General features: G+C 37.6%; 1 protein-coding gene across 5 annotated transcripts in view; it reads left to right on the top strand.

Annotated features, from left to right (window-relative positions):
* SMARCA2 (SWI/SNF related, matrix associated, actin dependent regulator of chromatin, subfamily a, member 2) overlaps window positions 1-24,608 on the top strand; it is a 120,410-nt gene that overhangs the window by 20,137 nt on the left and 75,665 nt on the right. For all 5 annotated transcript variants that reach the window (XM_040579072.1, XM_040579068.1, XM_040579070.1 and 2 more), the window contains 6 exons: window positions 860-983; window positions 12,666-12,995; window positions 13,882-13,983; window positions 16,279-16,528; window positions 22,958-23,084; window positions 24,295-24,468. In XM_040579072.1, coding sequence (XP_040435006.1) covers window positions 887-983; window positions 12,666-12,995; window positions 13,882-13,983; window positions 16,279-16,528; window positions 22,958-23,084; window positions 24,295-24,468 — 1,080 coding nt within the window. In that variant the 5' untranslated portion in view covers window positions 860-886. The remainder of the gene's footprint in view (window positions 1-859; window positions 984-12,665; window positions 12,996-13,881; window positions 13,984-16,278; window positions 16,529-22,957; window positions 23,085-24,294; window positions 24,469-24,608) is intronic.

Below are 24,608 nucleotides of genomic sequence, written 5' to 3'. Positions count from 1 at the left end.
TCCATTCACAGTAGGCTTGCAGTGCTCTAAGTTAGGAGTTAATGAGCATAATCTCTTCCCTAGTTAGGGACCTGATGTAATTTTTGCTTTCACATAAAACTTCTTATTTTTCTTAAGCCGTCTTCCTTCTGATGTAACTTTTCCCATATTTTCACTTCCAGAGTCCTTCAGTTTCTATTATGGAGCCTTTTCCAGTGCCCTGTGTGTACTCAGCATGTTTTTCTGACACCAAGCTGTCTTCTCTTAAATCTCTGAAGAAGGCACTTGGCCCTGTTTTGTGTTTCAAGTACCACAAGAAATGTAGGTTTTGAGTAGCAAATGAGCTGACGGGAACTGTAGGGAGCACAAGTATTTGAGTAGAACTTTTTTCCCTTCCTTGACTGCCTGTCCCTGTTTTAGTTTGCAAAGAAGAGGTTACCTCCTGCAATGTCATCTCTGTTTTTGAAGAGAAACAGTGTTTAGGTCATTCCAACAGAGTAGTGGCTGAAAGGGCAAGGTTTGGGTTAAAAATAACTCTAGCCAAGCCACAAGCTATATTTTCATAAGTTGGTGTGTGTTACACTGCTTTGTAATATGAGGCCAATAGGGTTCATGTGTTGTATTTGAACAGTTTGCCTCCCTGGCATTGCCGAACAGTTCTTGAGGAGAAAAAAAATAGCAAAAAGGAAACAGAGGGGATGAGCAGTCTAATGGTATTCTGTGCTTCCCCAAATGTCTGATTGCAGGGGTAAAGGTTCCCATTGTATTTTAAAGTTTGTACTTTTGATGTATTTGTTTTAAAGTTTGAGTTAAAATACTTTGGATTTTCATAGTGGATTTATATACTATATCTGTATAAATCCTTATTTTGTTTTTACAGTCTATTGATGGCTTGCATGAAAAAGGAATGGTTGAAGATGTTCATTGTGGCTCCATGAAGAGTATGCGACCTCCTCACCCTGGAATGGGCCCACCTCAGAGTCCAATGGACCAGCATAGCCAAGGTTTATACATACTTTGCATGCTGTATAATTTTGGGGTCCCTTTGTTCCACAAAGAGTCATTACTTATGTGTAACAGATTTCCAGTATTTCCTTTGAGCTTTTTTTGGAAAGGCTGAACTGATATCACAGGGCAGGGTGAATAATGGAATCCCCTTGCTTTCTGGAGTGTCTATCAGTCATGTATTGGGAAAAAAGCTATGGTTCAGGTTTGCGGCTGGGGTAAGTACCATGTAAGAAATACTGTGCTATGACAGATTTCAGTTCACATCTCTTAAAAAAACCCCACCTAGTTCTTGCCTATCTTTTGTAGCTATTTTAAATGTAAATGCATTAGAATATGATTTATTTTAGTCCTGTGGTGAAGGAATGGTAGGAGAGAAGAACCCAAGCAAACCTGAAGAAACCTTCTTTAACATTTATAATATTTGATCAAGGGCTGATCAAAGTTCTTTCCAAAATTTTTTATGCCAGAAAATAGAAACTCTTCTTACCACATTGCTACGTGCCTTCTTTGTGTTCTTTGATTTGCAATATAAGAGGACAAGCATTCTGTAAGTAGCTCAGTATATTGGAGATTTAACTGTTAATATCTACTAGTATTAATTAGTTCAACAGATAAGGCTTTGTATGTTGCCTAGTTAATTGTATTCCAGCAACACCTGAAGAATCCCAACTGGAATTAGGGTCCTGGTTTGACACACTACGTATAAATGTATTAAGAGGTGGTTGCTGTTTGATGTATTTAGCTGTTTCTTACATAGGATAAGAGAAATGCTGGAAGGAGAAAACAGGTACAGATCAGCAATATGACTCTGCCTGAACTGCTTTGTGGCTTTTCGGTGGGCTGTGACTGTAATTTGTCAGCTGAATCCCTGTCTGGGACCTTGAACATTAGAAAGTACTGTTTTTCCATTTACATCTTTTAACATCAGTTAAGTAAAATAGAACTGACTTTACAGAGACTAATTCTCCATCAGTTAGAGCTTTTCCACTGATTTCAATGAGATGCAAGCATGGTCATCTGAGAGTGCAAGTTTACCTTTGCATTCGGAGACACTCTTTTGCTTGTTGTGAACTTGTTCCTTGTAATGAACAGAGCATAGTCTGAAGATGAAGATGGGTCCAATTCAAACATAATGTGCTCAAAATATAAGAGCATAGGTTGCAAATGCTTCAGGTGAAAGTAGCTCTGAGTTTTCTTCTTTACTGTGCTGGCTGAGATCAGACTTCAAGGTTGTGTTGCTCTGCGAGAAGATTGTATTAGTAGCAACTGTGGCAGGCTAAAGACTACAGATTCCTGCTCTCTTTTTGGTCAAAGTCGGCAACTATTGCAAGGTAAACAGAGAATACTGGAGTTCTAATGTAAGCAGGCTTTTTAAAGAAATGGTTAGACACACCCTCTCTCCCCGCCCCATTCTAGTGTTTCAAATACTCTTGATATTATCAAGGAGTGTTTTAGCTTTCATTGCCTCTGTGTCTCCTTCTTTTATTATACAATTATTTTTTTCACAAAAAATGGTGATAGCAGTTAAGGCTATTCTGATACACATTGGGCAGAGTCCCATCTGCTAACCTTGTACTGTCTCCTCGTTAGTGTACAAATTCAAGATAGAAAACCAGGTTTCTTAGTAGCCTTTCAACCTATTGGATACTCACAGTCTGATTTACCATGGTATTAGAGTAGTGTAAGACAGTTGTGTTTCTGCAAGTTTTGTGGAAATAGGCAATGTGTTAAAAGAGAGGGAGGTTGCCCACGCCCACACTCATAGTGAGAGGACAGTGTGAGTTCTTTAAGAATTCATGGTAAATCTTCTCATCCTGACAAAATCTTCAGTTGTGTTTAGTATACTATTAGAAACCAAGACTTATGGTAAGGTTCACTTCGTTGTAGAATCTTGGATATCTGATAGTTCAGTTTACCACAATTTTTAGCAATATGCATGTCAAATAGAAATTGCACTTCTTTAGTTCTAGGTCTATTTTTTTCATGGTTTATTGTTTGTAGGCCTCAATATACGCTAGTTAATTTTATTATTTCAGACATTAGGTGGAAAGTAGCTGAAGAAGTTCAAAACCCTAGGGAATGGATGACCCTAAACTCCTGCCATTAGTTTGAAAGCATAAGCAGAATGGTGATGTATCAGTTAAATCTTGTTTAGTGTAGCACTGATTCTAAGTAAAATCAAAGAACATTGTCTGTCTTTTAATTCTGTATGGCCTTGTCTGTTATTCAGGCCATTGAGAACAGTTTTGTGGAAAAACCATAGAATCATAGTATGGTTTGAGTGGGAGGGGACCTTCAAATATCATCTAGTTCAACCTCTGCAATGAACAGACACATCTTCAACTAGATAAGATTGCTCAGAGCCCTGTCCAACCTTATCTTGAATGTTTTCAGGAATGGAGCATCTAAAACCTTTCTGGGCAACCTGTTGCAGTGTTTCATCACCCTCATTGTAAAAGATGTCATCCTTATATCTAGTCTGAATCTACCCTCTTTTAGTTTAAAACTAATACCCTTTGTCCTATCTCAGCAGGCCCTACTAAAAGTTTGTCCTTATCTTTCTTCTAAGCCCCTGTAAGTATTGAAAGGCTGCAATAAGGTGTCCCTGGAGTTTTCTCTTCTCCAGGCTGAACCAGCCCAACCCTCTCAGCCTTTCCTCATAGGACAGGTGTTCTATCCCTCTGATCATTTTTTTGGCCCCATTCTGGACCCACTGCAACAGGTCCATGTCTTTCTTGTACTGAGGAGCCCAGATCTGGAGGAGTACTCCAGGTGGGCTCTCACCAGAGCAGAGCAGAGGGACAGAATCACTTTCCTCAGCTTGTTGTCCATGCTTCTTTTGATGTAGCCCAGGGTACAGTTGGGTTTTGGGGCTGTGAGTGTGCATTGTTGGCTCATGTGAATTTTTCACCCATCTCTGTTCCCAATTGCTCTGCAGGGCTGGTCTCAATGCTTTAATCCCCCAGCCGGTATTGATGCCAGGGTTTGCCCTGACCCAGGTGCAGGACCTTGCACTAGGCCATGTTGAACCTCTCCAGGTTCATATGGAACCACTTCTTGACCCTGTCCATCTCTTTCTGAAGGTCATAAAGTCAACCTTGTCAAACAAATTTACTGTTCTTTTTGTGGAGATCATAAGCTAAATTGATTTATTAAAGTGTAGAGAGGTGTCATACAGCACTTAGTGCAGTACAGTATCTGTACAGCTGTCAGGCAAATGGATCCTGACCCATGTATGAGGTTTCTTTACGCATTATTGAAACCAGTGGTAGTAATGATAGACACAGCTTTACTTGATAGAGTTATACAAGGTGCTTGGCTTGTTACTGTATGACATTCTGATTTAGAGGAAAGATAGCACTAAGTAAAATCAATATATTCTATATCAAATATATTAAGCTAGTTAAATGACAGATTATAAAGCTAACTGTAAATAGAAGATAATCATCCAATTGTGGATTTTTCTAGTTAGTCTTGTAGGACACTTTTGGTTCAGTGCTGTTCAGTGTATTTTTCAGTGATCTAGAAAGAAGTGTAAAGTCAGCGGTGGTAGAATTTGCAGATAGCACAGGGGTTTAGCAGTAAGTAACAAACAAGTTGGCAGCAAAGGCTGATGGGGACATGCCACAGAATGCTTTTATTTTGCTAGCACAGATTTTAGTACAGCCAACAGTATTGTATGTCTAGGAGCAAAATAGTTTATTGTGTAGGTGGTATGAGACTGTATCATATGAAGCAGAAAAGCTGAAAAGAGTTTCGGTTGTTCGGGCAGACTTAAATGTGTATTGCCATATACAATGTTTGCAACCATGACATGGAATTTACTACCTACATCCAGAAGCAGCGGCACATTAACAGAAGGGTTGTGTCACCTTCTCTAATGAATAGGCTGAAGGCTGTATCATAGTATTGTATTTCATTCTAGTATCTACAGTTCAGAAAGATGTTGAGAAATGTTTAAGGTAGCATCAAATGTTTGAAGCATCTTTTGTGAGAGGAGATGCTAAGTGAGCTGAAACTGCATAGCCTGGAAGGCTCAGAAATACGTAATGGGACAGAGTGATGAAGAGGGAGGCAGACTCCTTGCAGTGATTAACAATGACAGAAGAGGAAACAACTGGCACAAAATAAACTACATGAAATTCCATTGGAACATAAGACAAGATGCTTTTATTGTAGGTGTGGCTGAACAGTATGGTAGGTTGCCCAGAGAGGTTGTCTTGTTGCCATCCATGGAGATAGTCAAAATTTGACTGGATGTGTTGCTGGGCAGCCTGCTGTAGCTGACCCTTTTTGAGCAGTGGGTTGGGCTAGATGACTTTCAGAAGGCCCTTCCAACATTAATGATTCTGTGGTTCTGTAAAATTGTGCTATATTTAGAATATATATAATAGAAAAATTATATATATATATATATATAGACATATATATATATAATTTGTCTATATATATAGACATATATATATGTCTATATATATATATAGACATATATATATGTCTTAGACATATATATATGTGTGTGTATATATATATAGACATATTATATATATATATAGACATATATATAAAAATATATAGACAAATAAAGGAATTATTTGAAACTTGGAAGATTTTGGGGGCGGTTGTTGTTGTTTTTTGGTTTGTTTTTGTTTTTTTTTTTTTCTTGGAGAATGTTAAACTCCATTTTTCATTCTCTCTGAGACAGAATTAAAAGATGACTTGATCAGTCTTCATATTCCCAGGTGGCTGAAAGGCTTGTAATAGATGGATCCTTTATCTTCAAAAAAACCAACAACCAAACCACAAAACAAATGAAAAATGCAGTGAATTTTGGTATCTGCAAATTTCAAATAGGTTAATTCAGACTGTATTCATTAACTGCATCTTACTTAATGAAGATAATTAACCTTTGGGACAGGGATTACTTAATACATGTTGTAGGTTTTGTGTCACATGAAATTTAAGTCAACACTGGAAGTCTTTCTCATCTGTTTTGTGGACCAAAGGGAGGAGATTGTTTGGAGGTCTTTGGTTTGTTTTAGACAACTTAGGTAAAATGTTGTAGCTGTAACTGTCCCTTATTGCCAGAAATCTGTGAGCCTGTAAATAGGCTCCAAGATTCTGAGAAGAGCTAGTAAGCTAGTGGAGGAGACAATGTATTTAATTCTTTGAGATGGGAAGATGAATAGTCTTCATAAAATGATGCTGTTCTTAGAGCTCTGAGTGGAACCGTTGTGATAAATGCATAGGCAGTAGTCCTGTATGCATTTTACAGTTGGAACTGATTACAAAAATAATTTTCATTTAAATGTCAAATGTTCCAATAGCAGTCTTTAGTAATTTTTAGAAGAAGAAGGTCTTGCAAAAGTGTGTCTCAAGTACAAAAGCAGGAATTTCATAAAATATGTGCTTATGAATGTGGGTGATAAATTAGAAATATATTGGCAAGCTGCACATGCAGTTATAGATATTATTTATGTACATCTGTCCTGGTTTCAGCTGGGATAGAGTTCATTCTCTTCTTAGTAACTGGTACAATGCTGTATGTTGGATTTAATATGAGAATAATGTTGATAACACACTGATGTCTTAGTTGTTGCTGAGCAGTGCTTACCCTAAGTCAGGGACTTTGCAGTTTCTCCAGCTCTGCCAGGGAGCAGGTGCACAAGAAGCTGGGAGGGAGCATGGCCAGGAGAGCTGACCTGAGATAGCCAAAGGGATATTCCATACCATGGAACGTCATGTTCAGTATATAAACTGGGGGAGTTGGCCAGGAGGGGTTGATCGCTGTTCAGGGACCGGCTGGGTATCGGTCAGTGGGTGGTGAGCAGTTGTATTGTGCATCACTTGTGGGTTTTTAACTCTTGGATTTTATTCTTCTCTCTCCCTCCCTCTTCATTACAATTGTTATTGTTGTTGTTGTTATTATTATTACTCCTTTATTTCAATTACTAAACTGTACTTATCTCAACCCATGGGTTTTACCTTTTTTCAGTTCTTCTCATCTCATGGTGGGATTGGGTGGAGTGAGTGGCTGCATGATCCTTAGTTGCTGTCTGGAGTTAAACAATGACAAAATCAAATGTGCAGTTGTGAATGAACAATCTTGAAATAGAGACCACTGAACTTACAAAGAACAAATTAATATAGAATTTTGCAAGGTTTGATTCTTACAGTCTGTATTAAGAAATAATTAACTGGCCCTTTATGAGGTGAGGTGACTTACTTTAATGAGCAAACCAAACATTTTTAAGCTAAATCTGCAAGAACTTAGTCATTTTGCTTGTAAATGCTTATTCACTGTTTGAATGGAAGTTATGCTGCTCTGAGATTTTTTTACAGGTTTTTAACTAACAATAATTACTAAAATAAGGTATGCAACTTTATTATTTAGATTCTGGTGGGTTTTTTTCTTGGTGCTCAGTTGGATGCTAGCCATGGAGAAAGAGTCTGTTACTAGTTTAGGCAGACTGTCACATTTTTATTGCAGTCATACTGCAATAGGATGGTTTTCAGAAGTCTGATGTCAGTGTATGAGGAAAAATATTCTGACTTGGTATCTTTCTACTCAACAGTTGCTCCATTCCAGTCTTGCTACCAAATTGGAGAAAGGGTAACATTCCTGAGTATTTCTGGTGACCAGTTTTCTTTTCTTGAACTTAGGCACAATGATGTCCATGTTTATTCTTAATACCTTTCTTTTAATGCTGATGGGTTAAATGAAAGGAGAATCCATTGCTCCAACTTTATATCTAGCTGTTTAGATAGCAATCTTACTACACTTAACTGAATTTGAATTGTGTTAGAAACTGCCTTCAGCCTCTCTGAATGAACTGTGCTGAAAAACCCAGTATTGATATGAGAAGTATGAAAATTACTGTAAATTGTTAAACTGCTGAACAGAGTTATCCAGAAGATGAAAATTATATTTAGATTTGACTCTGTGAGAGGAATGGGGAGAAACTGCAAAGACAAGCCAAGTATTTATATAAAATTAAATATTTTTTGTTAGAAAGAATTTATAAAAATATATAAATGGACTGAAACAAAAAAATTCTGTGTTTTTCTGGAATTTGGAGCAAATTAAATGCAGTTACTTTGATACAGCAGTGAAATGCAGGCCAGTTTCAACACTTTGGGTGTATTTGATGGCTATTTGTAAGTGGAAACATAAGCACTGCAGGCATTTAAGGTTCTGGGACTTGATCTGTATATTTTTTTAATTATCATGCAGTATTTGTTGGACTTGTTACAAAGATACACTGATTAAGTTTAACTTCCAGAATTCACCAAATTACTGCTAGTACACAAACAACGTTCATTGTCCCTACTGTTGTTAAATTAGCTGCACTTACTTTTCTGATCACTTTCAGCCTTTTAAAGATGAGAAAAGATCTGTCACCTTATCCATCTGCCTGCCAGCATAAGACCTCTCAACAGTTTACTTCTACAGCCCCATTTTTAAATTACTTTGAATTACGGGGCCTCTCTTTCTCTTTGTGGAGTTTCACAAGAACTGGTGTTAATCCTGGTCACATTACCAACAGGGAAATGTTATATTTCACTTACCTTAAGAAAGTTTGTAGTCTCAGTCTAACATGAACATATTTTCCCCTGTGTTCCAAGACATTATGCTTTCCTACTGTGTATTGTGGCCATGTACTTGATTCCTTATTTTTCTAAAGAATTAACTTTAGTTGGTGGTTGAAGTGATAGTTAACATAAATGACTTACACAACTAAATTTCTTCATTCCTACCTATATCTTCCTTATCCAAAAATTCTCTGGCAGTCACATTTTTGAGTAAAAATATACTCTTGCTATCAGTTTTAGCAGGAAGATTTGACATATATGGTCCTCAGACACTTTCATAATTTAGGTCTTCCTGATTTTTAGTGCGGAGTCCAGACCTCTGTGAATATTCCAGTTTTTGAACTGGTAAAACCTTGAAACTTTCTAATGTTAATTTCCAGGATTTAGAATTCATATGAGTTCTGCTCTCTTTTATTATAGCATTAAAAGCTGACAAAATAATAATCTCCCAATTTTTAGCTGTCTGGATCTTCAGCTTTAAAACAAATGAGGAAGATGTTCTTTTCTTCTTTTAAGTGAAATGAAAAGCAATTAAAGCAGAAACTTTTTATCCAGTCTACCCTCCAGTAATACTTGTGTTTGGTAAAGTGTTAGAATTAGGATTTCTTCCAGTGTCAACACTGTAAAGAATATATATTTTTTATGACATACTGTGATGTATTTCTGTGGAATAAGTTGATAACAAAGTGGGATGAAAATAGTGTTGCTAATTATGCAGGCAGTGCTTCTTAACTGCTGAAAATTTGAGAAAGATTTCTGATGTAGCCTTTCTGACAACCCGCTGAAGGATTATGGAGAAGACAGAACCAGACTCTTCTCAGAGGTGCATAGCAAAAACAGAAGAAGTAATGATCACAAATTATGTAAGTGAAGTTCTGATGGGACTTAAGGGAAAGAATATTCATCATGAGAGTGATTAAGAGTCGCCATCATTGGAGATTTTCAGAACTTACCTACGTAAGACCTGGAGAAACCTCTCATAAAGCTTTGAAGGTACCATGACTTTAAATGGTGGGTTGGGCTGTTTGGCCTCCCTTTCCTGGTGTTTGGTATCCTACTTCATGTATTTTTCAGAACTAAAGGTTATCTGTTGCCCTTTGAAAGCACATAGAACTCTCCTGTTGTGAGTGTTCTACAACTTTATTATTCACTGCTTGTGCCATCTTTCATTTTGAAGGTTAAATTAAACAGAAATGGTTTATGCTATAGAAAAAAAATCTGTGGAAATTCTAGAGTAAGGTGTACTCGGCAGTGCAGCAAGTAACAATGAGGTAGGTATTTAAAAACCTGCTGAATACTTACTGTGGAAAAAATGCATTTGAAGTGCTTCATAGTAGATGAATGTGTGTTTGCGAAGTTCAAAAAGTGTCTGTCTTTGCCTATATAGTAAAAATTCTTGTGGACCGTGTCTTTAGGTTTTTTTTCCTTTTATGACATATGCAGGTTAAACTCAATTATTTGTGATTCTTCATGTGTCCTTATTCAAAACCCATGTGTGCATGCTCACTTGTACGGAAGTATGTGTAATAAGATAGGAAAAATGCAAGTGGTATAGAGATTTTATTAGGACAGCCTTGTGACAGTGTGTATCATCACACCACTAAATCATCTGAAAGTTTTCAAACTCAAAAAGGAAAATTTCCATATAGCATCACAAAATTTTTGTTCTATAAATGCCACATTTTAGAGCCCTTACAAGAAGTTTGGAAGGCTTTTGTTCTTTCCTGAGATATTTTATTGGAATTTTGTTTTCATTCTTACTCTTGTCAAGCCTAGTTTCCTATTGCCAAGAATCCTGATGCACAGGACTTTGAGGGAGAGAGAAAGTGTAAGTAATATTTAATCTAGAAAGCTCAATATGCCTGCTTCTAAAAACTCTCTGCAAAACGTAGTCACAGACTTGCAGCTGGAACTGTCAGAATTGAAAACAAGTGCTCAATATCTTGCACCACAGTTTTAGATTTTTATAGTCCAGATGGATTTCAAGATCCTGGGTCTGACATCTGGCAGAGATTGAGGAATATATACTTGGACAATGTAACTTCAGAGGGGAAAGACACCTTTGAAAGACAATTTCGAAACCAATGTAATTCAAAGTAGGTGCTATTTAATGTAAATTCTGAGATTTAGAAATGTGATAGTAATGGATAAACATAAACCCCACTTTACAGCATAAAACAATAGTGCAGTTGTATATTTTGATTTTTGTTGTGACATATTGGTTGTTCTTTTAAAGCAGTGTGCTCAGCAAGAGGGATTTGTATCTTTCACTCTTTAAAAAAAAATGAGGCAAAGGTAATTTAGTGGAAGGAGATGAATAATGGAGTGAACTTATGGTTATTTATCATAAATTTTATCACCACCAATGAATGTATAAACAACTTTTATATTGACCTGGAATGTATAAACAACTTTTATATTGACCTGGTCAATAACTTCAGTAATTTTAACTTTTTAAGGTCTCTTTCTCCTTTTTCCTTGAACTTCTCACCTCACTTCCCTATTTTTCTCTTGAACTGTTTAATTTTTCTTATTCTCACTAGAGTCTTCTTCCTTTCCTGTCATCATCATCTTTAGTTACAAGATTTACCTCAATGTGTTTGTTTCTGTCTTGTCTGATCTCTTCGCATCCCAAACCCATTTTTTACCTGCTTTACTTCTACCTTATTTTCCTTTTATACAAGAGCTGAAATCCTCTTTTTGTCCTTTTTCTCAGGCATTTACAACCTTTACTTCATTGTAGAATATTTTCATCCCCAGATTTCAGTATTGATGGACTTTGAATTCTTTAGCTCTCTCATCTACCCACTTGTATAAGTTCTAGTGACTTACAGGTGCTGTCATCTCAGAAGACTTGAGGCTACTTTGACATATTTGCCTATGTTGCCCTTACTGAAGGGTTGATAAGGACAATGACGCTAAAGAGAGAGCAAAATTACTTGTTTCTGTGATCTGGATAGATGAAATTGACATTTCACTTCAAAGTGTCAGGAAGAGTGGAGGAAGAGTAGATTTGGTGGCACAGAACTGTGAACTGTGGCATGCACTTTGGAGTTTAGTGATCTGTGGCTTACTAAGAATCTGGAAGCGAGCCAGAAGATTTCTTGATTTTTGTTATGAGGGGTTTTTAGGCTTTTCAAATTGGTGTGGGCATTGTGCTCCACAAAGCCAAAGTTTTTCCCTCTTGGTGGACATCTTTGAAATGTAGTTGTTTTTTGTGCATTACCTGAAGGATTACTTTTCATATTTTTTCTCTGACACAATACATATTCTTGGAAATCTCACCAAAAATCTATGCCATCTCTTTTCATGGATGCATTGTGAAGCTCAAGGAGATATATATGAAGTGTAATTGAACTTCAAACTCTGCATTCACAAGAGCTATAATGAGATACAAGCATTGTTCACTTCAGGACTGTGCTTGCTCTGTTGGAACTTTATAGAGTAACACAGTCTTCAGCAGCTGCTTCAGAAGGTGATTTTTGTGGTTGCAGTTGATGTTCCAAGTTCTTGAGCATGCTGATGGTAAAAGATATTGAACATTCTTTGTCGGGCTCAAACCTTTATTCTGTATAAATTAAAGAGCAGTTGTACAGAAATACCATCTGTTTCTATTTCTGTATGTTGGTGAGTTTTGGCAATGAGGTTCTTTATCAGTGAATGGGTATTCCTTGATGTGTGTGTGTCAAAATAAATGTACAATATTAAGCTGCAAAATAGGCAGAATTCACTGCATATGTTCCACAAGGAAATATTTGTCCAACATTGTAGTGAAACAGTACCACATCCTCATGCTTCTGTATTGTATTTCATGTCTTAGTTTGTCTTACTCCAAATTTGAGGGTAATTGTTATTTTTAGGAATTAATGGACTATATAATCGTAGTTCTTCTCAAAGAATAGCTCATGAGGCTTTCTTGATATCCCAGGGAACTTCAGATTGTGCTTTTGATCTTGCAGAAAACACTACTGCTATCCTGAGTTCAGAGAGACATTTTTATACTCTATGTACTGTTTAAGAAATTTGATGGAATTTATATTTGACTAACCAGAGAGGTAAGTTTGTGATCCTCTTACCTGTTCTAGGTTATATGTCTCCACACCCATCTCCACTTGGAGCAGCAGAGCATGTGTCCAGTCCAATGTCTGGAGGAGGTCCAACTCCACCCCAAATGACTCCCAGCCAGCCAGGACCCATAATAGCAGGAGACCCACAAGTTATGAATCAACCTAACAGAGGGCCTTCCCCTTTCAGCCCTGTACAGCTGCATCAGTTGCGAGCTCAGATTCTAGCATACAAAATGTTAGCTAGAGGTCAGCCTTTACCAGAAAACCTCCAGCTTGCTGTTCAGGGGAAGAGAACTCTGCCTGGCATTCAACAGCAGCAGCCTCCCAGTGCCTTCAACAGACAGTCTGGTAAGTGCATTTAAGCCTTGTGTCATTGCACAGGGAATTTTCTTTTAGTTCTTTCTTGAACTTTTACTTGTGGAAAATTAAAAAATGCGTGCTGTGCAGGGCTCTAACTTGGGACTGTATTCTGGCATCTAAGTGAACAGCAACCTTTGTTTTTAAGCCTGAGCAAGTGCGTAAAACACATGTATTTATTAATAGGTTATTGTCGAAACTGAAATGAGAGTGATTTCACTGTGCAATACTGCGTCCATCCTGATTATGCTTGACATTTTTTGCATGTTAATTGTACTTTACTGATGGCAATTTTACTGTTTTCCTTAGAGTGAATTTTCAGTCTCCTGTCACTACGCAGAAAAGTAGATAAAAAATCTGCAGCAAGTTGACTGGTTATTTAGGTTGTTTAAAGTAAAACAAACCATGTATAGTGTGCTGTCAAGTGAAAAACATAAGGAAAATAAAATGTTCTTGTTTTTTCTCCTGGTGAAAATACATATGACAGTGCAATAAGCAAGTGCATTTTGGTCCAAAGAAAACTGTTACGTTAAGCACCCTGCACCTATTAGTTTCTGAACACTTCCATTACTGAGTTTGCATTAGAAAATGAGGATTAAGATGGCACTATTTTATTTTTAGTAGTGATTTTAATATTTTCACTAGTCACTTCATTTCGGTAGACATGGCTTTGCTACTGAATAAGGGTTTTTTGGGAGATGATTTTAATATGCTTTATTACATACATTTTTGCACAATAAAATCTACTTAAATCCATATTTAATGAAGAAAAATACTACTTGCCTGAATACGCTAGCATGCTAGAAAGCAAAGTAATTTTTGAATACTTGGAAATGCTTTGTATGTTAGTAAGTTTCTTTCCTCTGTCAAATTGCAGGCATTGGGTTACATACAATGGCTGGTGCTGCAACTGGACCAGGGCCTGCTCCAGGGATGCCTGGACATACAGCTGCCATTACCCCTAAAACTTGGACTGAAGGTATAGTGGAGTATAATGCTAATGTCATGTACAGAGTTATGGTTAAACGTTGTGGGTAGAGTTTGGGGAAAAGATGCAGGGGGAAAAAAGGGAAGGTAGAAAGGTGTGCAGAAAATTAGTGTAACCTTTACTGTACCTAGGACTTGAATTGAGGAGAGTCTGACCATTTGTTCATGCATGAATGATTTGACCATGTGAAGTTACTGCAATTGCTAGGCAGCCTGAACATGAAGCACCTTTTTACAATCAGAATGAAATACTTAAGCTGCCTGAGGGACATCCATAAAATCTACTTAATAACTTATGTTCTGAGCCTGCTTAGTTGCAGCAAGCTTGTCTTTCAACCATAGTTTTTGCTCCTGTATTTTCAAACCCTGCTAGAGTTAGGTTGCTCTTTTTTTTTTTTTTTTTTTTTTTTTTTTTTTTTTTTTTTTTTTTAATTTGGATTGCTTTGGAAGTTCAGTGTAGTCTTTGAACTCTCATGAACAGTGTAACTTTATTTCCCCCACATGATGACCAGATTTTGAACCAAATCATTCAGATTTTGGTTTACTGGCTGATTTTGTTGTTTGAAAGTAGAGTGGAAGAAGTATTGTACTGAAAAGAATTAGAAATCCCTAGTAATATATATTGTTTGAAGTTTTGTAGTTATTTTTAGAGAGATTTAAAAATAAATACAGTAACACAGGATTGCAAATAACAGAGGGTTCTCATACTGTAGAAATGTTATGCCATGTTGTTGTTTGTGGGTAGATCTGGGGAGTTATGACTCTGTGATAATTGAGGCCATAAAAAAATTCCCTGTCATTAGTTACAAATAACAAATGAAATACTAACATATAATCAGATGTAGAATTACTTTTCTTGGAATACTCCCAATGAATACTTAGAATTTGAGCAGGATAAGAATGAGGGGAAAAAGTGTTTCTTGAGAGGTTGTGTATATGAGTTTACCTGACACAATGCATTCTAGCTTAAACTGCTACTAAAAATGCTGGTAGTTACACAGAATTGCTAGATGGATAGTTTTGTCTAAATAATCCAGTATGCAATAATAATATCTCTGTCCTGTTTAACTCTAAGCATCTTACAGCTTGTCTTTTTTCATTGCTTGTTTTTTTCATAAGAAAAAAATTGTCTGTCCTTACTTTATTTGTTTGGAGGTTTTATTTGATATATTTTTAAAGATTGTACTTATTTCTTTATATTTATTTTTTATTCATTACGCAGTTTTTCATGGTAGTGTTTGTTTTACAATTCAATTTGCATGATTCCCTGAAAACTGAGACTACAGAGAGCCTTTTGGTGGGCTTTGTTTTACGTATTTTTTATAAACTGAAATGCAGTGTTGCTAAATACAGAATCTACAGCTTGTGCTCAAGTGCCTTTTCTGGACTTTGATGCAGATAGGTGAATGACATATGGTGATCTCTGAAGGAATCTTTTTATATGGATTTTAGGATATTAAGGTTTGAATTAAGGTTCAATTAAGGTTGATGACTAGATTGCAGGTGTACTTTGTAGTTGTTTTTCCTAACATTAAATTACTGTGACTCCTCAGACAATAAAGTAACATCTTTATTGTTGCAATGTTTATTGTCAGTGACAATTTGTGAACCTGAATGTATGGGTAGCTTGTTGTCATATGGCATGCTGAAATCTATGACCCTTAGTGTCCATCAATGGCAAATACTATTTTCATGTTAACTGAGGTGTTAATTTTTAAGACTATTAGAATGCTGTAAGATAAAACAGTAATTGAATTCCTGGTATTTGAAATACTTAAATACTATTAATAGGGGATCATAGCAAAACAAAGGCTATTCATATATGATAGGTACTTCTGAGTACAGTTGTAGAAATTTTATTACAGCTATCTAGTTCTGATAGAGCTCTAGAAGCAGACCTGCTTGTTCTTGTTGTCAGGTTGTGATTATAGATGACTTTTAAGTGGTGCAAGGGTAGTGAACATGGGAATGAAGTCCTAAACTTGCATAAAATCAGAGCTGTTTTACTTCTAATGCTAGAATTAGAAGTCAGCAGGAATGGGAAAAAAATTACATCCATCGTTAAGTTTCAGGTGTTTTGTTTTTCTTTGCAGGACTTCCTGCAATGTGTGCTATACTTGCATTTTAGTATGTTTTTTTAAAACATGGAGTGCAGTCTGTCTCAGTGTGCTCTTACTGGTGATTTTGAATGTTTGCCTCAGCTTCACATTCTGTCTTCAGAAACCATCTTGATTTTCTTTCTGTGTTCTGTATTTCAAGTTATGAATAAGTACTTTTTATGATTCAGGCCAAGCCCCAGATGTGAGCGTCTCCAATGCGCAGCAAAAGCTTCCCGCACCCCCGCCTAGCGGGAGGCCTTCTCCTGCCCCCACTGCTGCCCAGCCTGCTGCTGCCATGCCTGGCCCTTCTGTACCACAGCCACCACCGGGACAGCCTTCACCCATTGTTCAGCTGCAACAAAAGCAGAATCGCATCAGCCCTATCCAGAAGCCACAAGGGTTGGATCCTGTTGAAATACTCCAAGAACGTGAATATAGGTAAAAGAGAGTAGCATGAATCAAATGCTTATGCAGCCGGTTCTCTGCTGAAACTCCCTGCAATCAGCTACTGCAGTGATAATAGTATAATGTTGAGTCTGCAGAGAAAGACCATATCAAAGCGAAGTACAAAACGTCAAACCAAGTAGTGATTTAGTTCTACCCCAAGTTACGAACTACTAAAATGTACAGGCAGTATCACTGAAAACCAGATAAGTTTAAAACAGGCTCAAGGGCTCTGCTGGGTCAGTGTATTACTTGGATGCTGCAAACAGTGAAAGTTAGGAAAACAAAATCGTTGTATACAGTCTACAGAGAAACCAGTTCTATGCAGGAAGTTTTCAGAATTATAAACAAAAGGGAAGCTAGAAATGGAGGTCAAAAGGCTGGTGAGTTAATGGGCACAGCAAAACCAAATTTTATTAGTGATAATGGGGTTGGTTGGACTACCAAAATGTAGAGACAATATTAATGGTGTCACAGACAAGATTTAAAAAAAAGGTTAACAGGAAGAATGATCTCTAAAAGTTGCCTCCTGAGTGCCTTAATTAGGTGGTGAATTATATTCATTACAAAGTATAGAGGATGGCGTTTCTTGTGGTGTTAGAAAGAGACTTCTCCCCTCTTCCCATCAACAAGGCTGTTAAACAGTTGACCGTGAGAATCTGCAGGGCAGAAGGATCTTGACCTGCGCCTAAAATATGTTCTTGATCATTATCAGTCAGAGGAAAGAAACTGCACTTAACATATTTGCTTGTTTTGGATTGATGATGCTGTCACATTATGAGTCTGATGAGTAGCTGGGGGTGGTGGGGAGACAGCCCTCCATTGAGTCACAAGGTTCGGAGAGGGTCCCCTTCCTTTCTAAATTTCTCCTCAGAGGGGAGTCTAGGTGCTGCTAGGTCCAATCCTAGTCTCACACTTGGTCAGCGAGTTTAAGTCTAACTGCATGCAGCCACTCACCAGTTAACATTTGCCTGTCAGAGCCCAGTTTAAGGACTCTCACTGAAACTGTTTGGCAAAGTTGAAAAAACCCAGATGTTTCATTAAGGCAACAAATGGAACAGGTTCAGAATTGCCATTGATAAATACACTTACTGCAAAATTTGAGCTTGAATTGAAAGTACAGCGCTGCCGTTAGTAGTATTATCCCGGGTAACATCCACCGTAGTCGGAGGTGCAAACCTTGCCAAGGAGGCATCCCTGCCTGGGGAGGAGAGAGGTCCAGGCCCATCCAGCCACCCCGTAGTTAGAGTCCTTGTCCCTGGGGGGAAAAGATTTCCAACTTGCCAGATTTTACACTCGTGGTGAGGTGGGGCTGTCGGTCACTGTGTGCCGACTGGCCCTTAGCAAGGTGTCGGTTCGGAAGGTCGGTTGGGCCCGATGGTTCAGCGCGGAGCGGGGAGGATTGGGTGCAGACCCAGATTGATGGTCACAGCTGTGCGGGGTCTTCCTGGCCCTCACAGAAGCAACACCAGGCTGAGAGGCCCCCGCCGCAGCCCGGCCGTCACTCAGTTGTTTTGCTTGTTGGGCTGCACCCGTTACGTGTTCTGTGAGACAGGCGTGCTGCTCCAGTCAAACGCCCGGCTCCAGCTGGAGCTGAGTATGGTTGTTCATTGTCAGGTCAGAATGGGAGATGGTGGGGCAAGAAGGGAGCATACTGCCACAGATGCATCTTCTAGTTACTGTAACAGTAAGTTTGTAGGGAAAAGTAGCTAAAAGGGATGGTGATCTCACTGAAGACTGGTTTAATGACTTCTGCTTTATGAAAGTAAAACACCAGGAAGTGTTTTAGCATGTGGTGCCGTGTCCAGAGTCAAGGTTTTGATCCCAGAGAAGCTCTTACTTTTTGTGTAAGATAATGCTTAAGTAATGTATTATCATGTTGCTGTGGCATTCTCTCTTACCCTTTTTATCTTAGGACTGAATAGCCATTGAGCAATAACTTGTTTTCTAACCCTTTTTTCAGAAAGCTTGTAGAACCACCATTATATGGTTTTACAGTTGCTCTGAGTGAAGAATTGTAGCACTAACCTGAGCAAGAATCATGTAGCCACTTCAGTATAACCTTCCCTGCATCAGTTAACCTCTAATTGTTACTACTCCTCTTTCCAGTCCTGCTCCATTTTACAATGTGTTCCAAACTGTTATGTCTTAGTATGCATAAGTAGAGGAAAGTGAGGAGTGACACAAAATAGCAGTGTTGCATTTACTGCTCAGGAGAACCAGTTGCAGATACAGCATGTCCATTAAATTCTAAATAACTTGATCTTGTTGGCAGAGTAAGTGAGGTGGAAGTTTGGTAGGAATTCTGCATCAGAAGGGTTTTATTTTTTATGGTAGCATATAGATAATGATCCAGGCTTCTTTTATCTTTAACACTGCTGGATTTTGTTTTTGCTTTGTGTACCAGAATGCTTAGAAGTTCTGGAAGTCTTTTCATTATGTAGAACGGTGTAAGTAACATCAGACCAAAGCTTTGAAAAAAGCAATTTAACAGCTTTTGTGCTTTGGACAGTACTAGACTTAGCTTTAATATAGGCAAGTTTAATACAAAATTGTGATGTATTCACACTTTCTTCCTAAAAAGGGAGTAGAAAAAACCAATACAAACATTTGTATCTTGAAACCAGTGAAGTTAGCAGAAGCTTTATGAAATGGTTTTCTATTGAGATCTCTCAGTAGTTTACTTCTTTAATAGAGGGGCATTATACTTTGAAATACTTAGAAAACTGAATTACTCGTTTTCGTGAAAAGACAGAATTATCATACAGGTCTTTTAGGAAGTCATATTTCAAATGTGAAGTTAGACGCAAACGAAAATTTTTGTTATACTGCCTTACTGTGAGAAAGTGTAAGCTTTGAATACTTAAGTTAGGAATTCTTGAAAATAACAGATTAGGTTTACTCAAGGAATGTACTAGTTTTGGCTGGGATAAAGTTGAATGCTAGGATAGGGCTATGTTTTGGATTTGTGCTGAAAGTGTTGTTGATAAGACACTGATGTTTTGGTTGTTGCTGAGTCCTTCTTATGCAGCCTGAAGGCCTTTTCTTCTTCAGACCACCCTGTCAGCAAGTAGGCTGGGGATACATGGAAAGGTGGGAGTGGACACAGTTGGGACATTTGACTCTAACTTACCAAAGGGATACTCTGTACCTGAGCATACCCCTCATTTTATTGCTGAGTGCATTGGCAGGGAACTGCTGCTTGGGGACTGGCTGCACATTGATAGTTTGATGGTGAGCAATTGTTTTCATTTGCATTGCTTAATCTTTCTTGGGTTTTATTTTCCTCTCTCTTTGTTTTTGTTTTTCTCTATATTCATTAAATTTAAAAAATAATTTCTTTTTAAACTGTTTTTGTCTCAACCCATGAGGCTTTTTTCTCACTTTTACCCTTGTGATTCATCCGCCATCCTACTATGGGGGGCATGGGGAGAGAGAGCAAGTGGCTATGTGGTGCTTAGTTGCTGGCAAGGGTTAAACAGCAACAATGACCCAAACATGGTGTTTCTGGACTAAAGGTGCAAAGTTTGCTGCTGGGGAGACAGTAATTGAGTGCTGATTCATGAGCTACATGATAAAAAGTTAATTGCTAAAGGGTTTGGCCACCTCTCTTGTATACATGCGTCCGAAGTACTAATTGGCAGATTTTTGGGGAGCTTGATTTATGTATTAGAGCATGTCTTACAGAACAATATTTTAAATGTGAAATACTTTAGTTTTGCTGTTAAAACATTCCACTTTTTTTTTTTTCCAGTCATAGCATTTTTTTTCCTTTCTTTGTTACTAGGAAGTTAGATAGTTTGTTTCATCAAACAATTAATCAAATAGATGCTTAGAAGTACAGTATAATGTTCTCATTCATTAACCATGTGTTAAATAGACCAGTACCAATGGAGAAGCAGTAATACATCTATTAACATATTGTGGGACCTGAAAAAGGTTTGAATCTAATGAAACATTGGCAGACTGCTTTTTCTCCCTGAAAAGCCTTGATCTGATTACAAAAAAGGCTCCAGTGTATATTAAGAAAGAGAAAGAAAATGGGGAGTTAATGTTGCTCTCAAATTCATGGGGTTGTGCTGAGAAGCTATTTGTAACATACGTTGATTTGAGATGAGTTTATATGATAATTGTTGTTAATTTCTTTATGACTAAAGGTGGATAAAAAGAAACTTAGATATGCAAAATTCTTGTCCATATAAGAAATTTAAATTATTCATGTGGAGAGCTGTTAAACTTGTGTTCCTTGAAATCTGGCTAGAATGAAAAATTCATACTGTGCTTTTATAAAACTCTTCTTAACAGTTTCTTAAAAATAAAGTGCTGCATTTGATTTCACTGAATAGATCTCTTAAAGCTACTAATGTGTGTAATTTAAAGTTGTTCTATTATGTGGAAGGGCTTTTTTCCATCTTATTGCTAATTAAAAAAAAATAGGCTTGATAGCGTCCTACAGATAGTCGATGGTTTCTTTCTGTTACCTGCAAAGTCTTTTCCTATGTATCTTCATGGCTTACTGCATGGCATCTGTGCAGTTTTGCATGGAAGTGTTCAAGACGTCCAGGTTTGAATGTGCAAGCATAACCTCTGCTGTAATAAGGAAGAGGTGTGCGAAGAGGTCTCTGTGTAGATGCACTAGCTGCTTTCTGCATGGATGAAGATAAATTGCTAACTGCAAAGATTAGTTAAATATATCTTTTAAACAAATGGTGAGATTATGTCCTTCAAGTGCTTGTAAAAAGCATGTAGGAAACTTTTTTCTTTGGATTCTGTTTACCTAATAGTTATTAGTATGTTTCTATGAAGATAGCAATAGCCCAACAAACTGCAGTCATACTCTTTAAGGATTAGAAGGTGGCTGTGGTGGGAAACACCTCAAGTAGTTATTGCATTCACTTGAGTTGGGATGTCTGTAATAGAGCTTTCTCATATTAGGACATAACCCTTCTTGATTTAATTTTCAGTCTGTATGAAGAGCTTAACTAACCTAATTATGCTTCAATTTTCTGCTATGTTAAGGACACCAAAGTTAGTCCCTCTGCAGTAATGCACCATCACCTCCTTTTTGTTGTTCCAGGAACTTCAAAAGTCTTTCAGTAATACAAAAAAATTGCATAGTTTTAGGAAGTTTAGGAGTTTTAGGAAGGAGTACTGTTACAGAAGAGATATTGTCTGCAACTGTACAAGTGATTCCATTTGCTTTTCAGGTTATACATAAATCATAATACTTACAGTTACTGTGAGATACTAATATTTTGATTTGTTCTGACTCTGTATCAGGCACAGCCATTTTACTTGATGTGTGATCTACTTTCCAGCTGTGCAGCTGATATGTTGAGTGTATGAGAGTTTATGTCACTGTGCTAATACTGTGGAATGATGAAGGCGCAAAAGGGCAAGGCGGGAATAATCACTATATGCAAAGAAGCCATATAGAAAGCGTTTTCTTTCTCTCTTTAGGGCAGTTCCAAAGTCCTCATCACAGGAAAACAGCAGCAGACATCTTTTCCTGACATGATCTGATGTTTTGTGCTGTGTGACAGTAAAGAAAAGGGAAATTTTGAGGCCTGTGCAGTGTAGGGAGATGACATACCTTCCTATTCCTGGGCCTTTAAGTTTTTGATTTTGGGAGAGAGAGGACTCTGGTTTTGGGGGAGAGGGCATGTGTGTGTTTGGTTTTGATTGCATTTTGGAAATGGAGGGCACTGATTCAGTTGAACTTGGATGCAGCTTTTGGATAACTTAAAATTTTGGGGTCTGTTGTTTTAATACCTTGGCAAAATTTGCAGTTCCCAGAAATACTTGTAAATAAAACCACAAAAATTAGTAATGTTAGCTCTTTGATCTTGGTTTTCAATGTAAAAAATAGCAAAGAAAAAGTTCTGTCTGGCTTGTCCATTATTCTTTCTCTTTCTCTTGAATCTGCAAATGAATGCAAAATTAAGCTTGTAAAGGAAGAATAAAATAGAATCTGATTTACAATGTAACAGCTATGTAAGTGTGAATACTTTACTAATGAACTTTTCATTTGTCAATAAAATAAGGAAGCATAATTCCAGATATTAAAGAAAGTTCTGTCTGTGTCATCACTGACTACACTGTGCATAAAATAGTACCCATGCAAGAAGCTTGAAAGCAGAATCCTGTATAGTATGAATAAAATAAAATTCCCCAAGTTTCTTCTTATATGTATAGTTTTAGTCAAAATTAAAGGAAAGGCCAAGGGGTATATTCAGTTTTTGACAATTTATTTTCAAAGTGGAAAAGGTTACCTAATGTCATTTCTGCAAAAGCCTGTTAGTTCAGAAACAAGTAGTAAAAGTGAAATAAATGCCTGAGATAAATTGCCTATTTTTACTGTATAATTTTGATAACCACTTACAGATTTCCTCTGGTGTCTTGCCCTCTTTTCTGTTTACTTAGGCTTCAGGCTCGAATTGCTCACAGAATCCAGGAACTGGAGAACTTGCCTGGTTCTCTGCCCCCTGATCTGCGAACCAAAGCTACTGTGGAGTTGAAGGCACTTAGGTTGCTGAATTTCCAGCGCCAGGTAATGACTTTTGCTTCCAGAAAATTCTCATAGAGGTCACAGCCAAATGTGTTCATGTAGGAAAGAGTAAATTGGCAAGAGATTTTGCAGTGACAATGAGCCTCAGCAGGAGACTTTGCATGAGAGCAAACTTGACTGATAAGCAAGTCACAAAATGCTCAAGTTTTATTTTGTTTTGTATCCAGAATGTTCAACAGTTATGTTAACTTTCTGCTTTGTCTACCAGTCTAAAATGTAACATAGAACTGTGTCTTCCACCATGAACATGGCATTGGTGCAAAGACAAAACAAGAGCTGGACAGATGGCAAGATGATTTTCAACACAAATCCCAACTATATCTTTCTGGATATAGTTCATATAGTTGTCATGTGTCCCTTTGTTTGAGGAAGAGTTGTATGTTGTGTATGCTGTTTCACTGTGATCTGTTTCCAGGATTTCCACTGTGGCACAGAGACTTTGAAAATTAAGTGTAACAAGATCAGACCTAAGATACAAGTTGGATGTTGAACGCATGTATCACCAAATGAATTTTAGAAAAGGAATCACATTGCCAGAGTAATGGGCCTCTTGCCATTGGAAGTGGCAAGAGACTTCAAGCTAGTTTGGAAGAACAAAGATGTGATTTGGCAGGTCAAGCAGAAATACTTCCTGACAGAAGCCTTGGCAGTAGTTGTACCATGATGTCCAAGTCTTCCTTCCCTCTACCTTTGGCATTCCTTTGTAATGAAGTTTTGTCAGAGGTCAGATGAAAACCAGTAGGCTCTCCCTGCTGTACTGCTGGGGAGCCCTTAACATTTGTCTCTTCTTGCTGACTCCTGTGCAGCTGACCATGAAATGAATTGTCAGCTACATTCGGGTCCAGCTCAAGAAAATATGTCATGTATTACTTTGATAGTGTAACATCCTGGGTAGCCCCTTTTGTTGCAGCAGGACAGTCACTGGCAGCATCATTCAGGAAGAAATGATTACGAGTGATTAACACTTGGCCATCATATGGAGACTTAAGATTTGTTTAAGGAGACAGATATAGCTGGTGCAACTGTATAGATGCTGGATCTTTTCAGAACCATAATGGAAAGGGAAGAACAGGCTGGGACATCTTCTGGACTGTTACTGCTTTACTCTGCCATACTAGTGTTTAAAGTTGTTCCTCCGTGTATTAAAAATTACGTATGTTTTTTTTAACTATTTCTTTTTTCCCAATGGTAGCTAAGACAAGAGGTAGTAGCTTGTATGCGTCGTGACACAACGCTGGAGACAGCACTGAACTCCAAAGCCTACAAACGAAGCAAGCGCCAGACTTTGAGGGAGGCCCGTATGACGGAAAAGCTGGAGAAACAGCAGAAGATAGAACAGGAGAGGAAGCGTAGGCAGAAGCATCAGGTATTTTAACTTATTAGCTTTGTGCCCCATGACAGAAATGCACCTTCCTTTGCTGTGTGTCTTCTCTATTAAATATTTTATTTACCTTTGAAGTTTCTAAGATTAAAAAAACCCTAAATCATGTGATCAGTAATTGGAAA

This window comes from Falco naumanni, chromosome Z (genome assembly GCF_017639655.2).
Source record: "Falco naumanni isolate bFalNau1 chromosome Z, bFalNau1.pat, whole genome shotgun sequence".
Taxonomy (NCBI): domain Eukaryota; kingdom Metazoa; phylum Chordata; class Aves; order Falconiformes; family Falconidae; genus Falco; species Falco naumanni.
This window is presented reverse-complemented; position numbering and strand designations above follow the sequence as displayed.